This window comes from Myotis davidii, unplaced genomic scaffold (assembly GCF_000327345.1).
Source record: "Myotis davidii unplaced genomic scaffold, ASM32734v1 scaffold135, whole genome shotgun sequence".
NCBI classification, from domain to species: Eukaryota; Metazoa; Chordata; class Mammalia; order Chiroptera; family Vespertilionidae; genus Myotis; species Myotis davidii.
The window spans coordinates 431,201-434,258 of NW_006289813.1; the positions used below are offsets into that span (position 1 = coordinate 431,201).

At 37.8% G+C, this 3,058-nt stretch overlaps 1 protein-coding gene across 4 annotated transcripts in view; it reads right to left on the reverse strand.

Annotated features, from left to right (window-relative positions):
- Positions 1–3,058, reverse strand: part of LOC102772382 (general transcription factor IIH subunit 2) — a 32,159-nt gene that overhangs the window by 10,672 nt on the left and 18,429 nt on the right. For all 4 annotated transcript variants that reach the window (XM_015563037.1, XM_006762379.1, XM_006762380.2 and 1 more), the window contains one exon: positions 2,193–2,256. In XM_015563037.1, the coding sequence (XP_015418523.1) occupies positions 2,193–2,256 (64 nt within the window). The remainder of the gene's footprint in view (positions 1–2,192; positions 2,257–3,058) is intronic.

The following is a 3,058-nucleotide window of genomic DNA, read 5'->3' on the forward strand; positions in this document are numbered from 1 at the left end:
TGGAAGTTCTGGCTCTGTCTGGCCCACCTGTAGTTTCTTAGGTAATTTTCAGATTGCAAAGGGCCAGGGCATTCATATGCAAAAGCCTCTGCTCACAGCTTGGGTGGGGCGGGGTCTCAGGGAATCAACAGGGCAGAGCAAACAGCTATGGCTGATCCTCAGCCCTGCCCCTGGTCTCAGTGTCCCACGGTAATCGCTGCAAGCACCTCTGAGAGAAAGCTGCCCTTGAGCTCTGACCGATGCCAGTCAGTTTCTCCCCGTAAGTGCCTGGGCCCCCAGAGACTCGCCCGGAACTGAGTTCAGAGCAGTAGGGAGCCGTGACTCCCTCCCAATTGAAAAAGACAACCGCATCCTCAGTTGCCAGGCCTTTCCACGTGAGCCTCCATACCTCTGCACTTTACTTCCGCACTACCTCTGAGTCTCAGTGTGCTTTTCTCTTTCCTTCTAGTTGTAGAATTTCCACTCAGCCAGCCATACTGTAGTTCTGGATGATGTCCGTTTTGTCTTTTAGTTGTATTTTTGAAGTTGTTGTGGGAGGCAGCAATTTCCGGTGTTTGCCTATGCCGCCATCTTGGTTTTTCTCCTCTTTTGGTTACTATTTGAATGGAATATTTTTCTTTTTTTTTACTGTCAACCTATGTGGCTCATTTGATATAAAGTCTCCTGTCTGCATTTTTGTTTTGAATAGTTTCCATTAATGTCTTTGAATTCACTAATCTTTTCTTCTTCAGTGACTAATTTGCTGTTAAATTTTTTATCTTACAAACTGTATTTTTCATCTCTAGAAATCTGAATTGGGGTTTCTTCCCCTATCTTCCATGTCTCTTATCATGCTCATGTTCTTCTCTACTTTCCTGAACATATGGAATATACACATACATACATACCTACTTATCTATCTTTTAACACTTTGTTTACTAATTGTCACTTGTTATTTCTGGATTGTTTCCATTCTATGATTTTTCCCCTTTTTATGGGTATTTTCTGACTTTGCATGCCTGGTTATTTTTGATTGCCTGCCAGACATTGTGAATTTTGCTTTGCGGTGGTGAACTTCTTTATATTCCCTTAAGTATGGTGAGGCTTTTTCTGAAATATACGTAAGTAACTTGAAATAGTTTGATCTGTTTAAGACTTGCTTTTAAGGTTGTTAGGCTGCCCAGTGCAGCTGTTAGTCAAGTGTTAATTTGGTTCCATTACTGTGGACTCCGTTTAATGCTTATTATGTTACGAGGTCTCTTCAAACTGACTGGTGGGGATATAAACTACTCCCTGCCCCATGTGAGCTCTAGGGATTGTCCTGCCAGCTCCTGTCCACTGGCTCTTTCCATAGCTCCAGGAGTTTGCTCACAGTGACTCATGAGGAAGTCCCTGTAGATCTTGAGAGCTGTGTGAAGCTCTTTACACTCTAGTACTCTGCCCTACAAAATAACAGCCATTTCAGCCTCCCCAAACTCTGAATTTGGTTTCTTCAACTGAGCAAGACCTCCAGGCCCTGTGTGGGTTTTCCTTCCCTATGCTGCAGCCTGGAAATTCTCTCTAGACAGTGAACTGCAATCAGAGGGCCGATGTCTTTTGTTTCTCTTCTTTTAGGGATTCTTATCTGCACTAACTGTTTCCAATAACTGAAAACTGTTGTTTTATATATTTTGTCTGGTTTTCTGGCAGGAGGCAAGAGGGTAAATCCAGTCCCTGTTACACCTTATTTATAGCTAGAGACAACAATCTTTTTTATAATATTAAAAATTACTTTCTTAATTTACTAGTTTCACAATTATGTAAAATGTAAAGCTCCAAAGTTAAAACAAGGTATATGCAGAAAAGTCTATGATCTATCTCTTTGCCTTCCTCCACACACCTAGGTAACCATTTTTTAGTTTTCCCTTTTGATTTCCATTAGTATTTTTATTATTAATATAAGCAAATATGTATATCTACTCTAATTCCCTCCCTCTTCTTAGATAATTGGTAGCATTCTATACACTTTTCTCTACCTTGTTTTACTTAGTAATACACCCTAAATATTACTGCATAGGAGTATAGATAGTTCTCACTCCTTTTTACAGCTATATAGAATGTAATATTTTACAAAAGCCATTACATTTCAAGCCCATCTTTTTCATTTGTAACTTATAGAAAGGAATTAAAACTATAAAAACATCATCAGTGACCGTTTCCAGGTTTTTACTTACGCCATGCTGAAAGAGGGCTTTGCATCTTGATCAGACAGAGAAGCAACGGTATGCTGAGGAAATCCTTCATAGAAAAAATGTATTACTTCCTTTTTCCAAGCAAATAACAAAATTCTAGGACCAGAAACTAAAAATGTTCCTACCACAAAGCCCACAAAGTTGTATAAAAGTTCTTTTTCCTGCCTTTAGGTATGTTTAATATAGCGTGGTCAAACTGACTGTAATTCCAGGTTATAAGAAAAATAAAAGTGGAGGAAATGGGGGAAAGATCTGTCCACACATATGACCTCAGATTCTCAAGTTCATATCTATATTTTCTAATTTAATAATAACACATATTGCTTTTTAAGAAGAAAATGTAATTTTTAAACAGTTACTGATACAACAGAGGAATCTATTACTTAATCTACTTTCACTTTATATAAAAATATATGTCCCTGTTTAACATTTTGGAATATCCAAACACATGTAATGTGCTTTTCACATATATTTTTCAATTTGAAGACAAACCCAAGAAAAACATAAACCATAAACAAAAACGTATTTTATTACATAAAAATGTTGAATATATGTACATATCAAAACAAATTTAAGGTAAATGACCAACTGAAAAAATATTTACATCAGGTGATAGAAAATGGGTTGATATTCCTAAATGGCTCTAACAAATTAATTTGAAGAATAAATTATTATTATTTTTTTTAAATATATTTTATTGATTTTTTACAGAGAGGAAGGGAGAGAGATAGAGAGTCAGAAACATCGATGAGAGAGAAACATCGATCAGCCGCCTCCTGCACACTCCCCACTGGGGATGTGCCCACAACCCAGGTACATGCCCTTGACCGGAATCGAACCTGGGACCC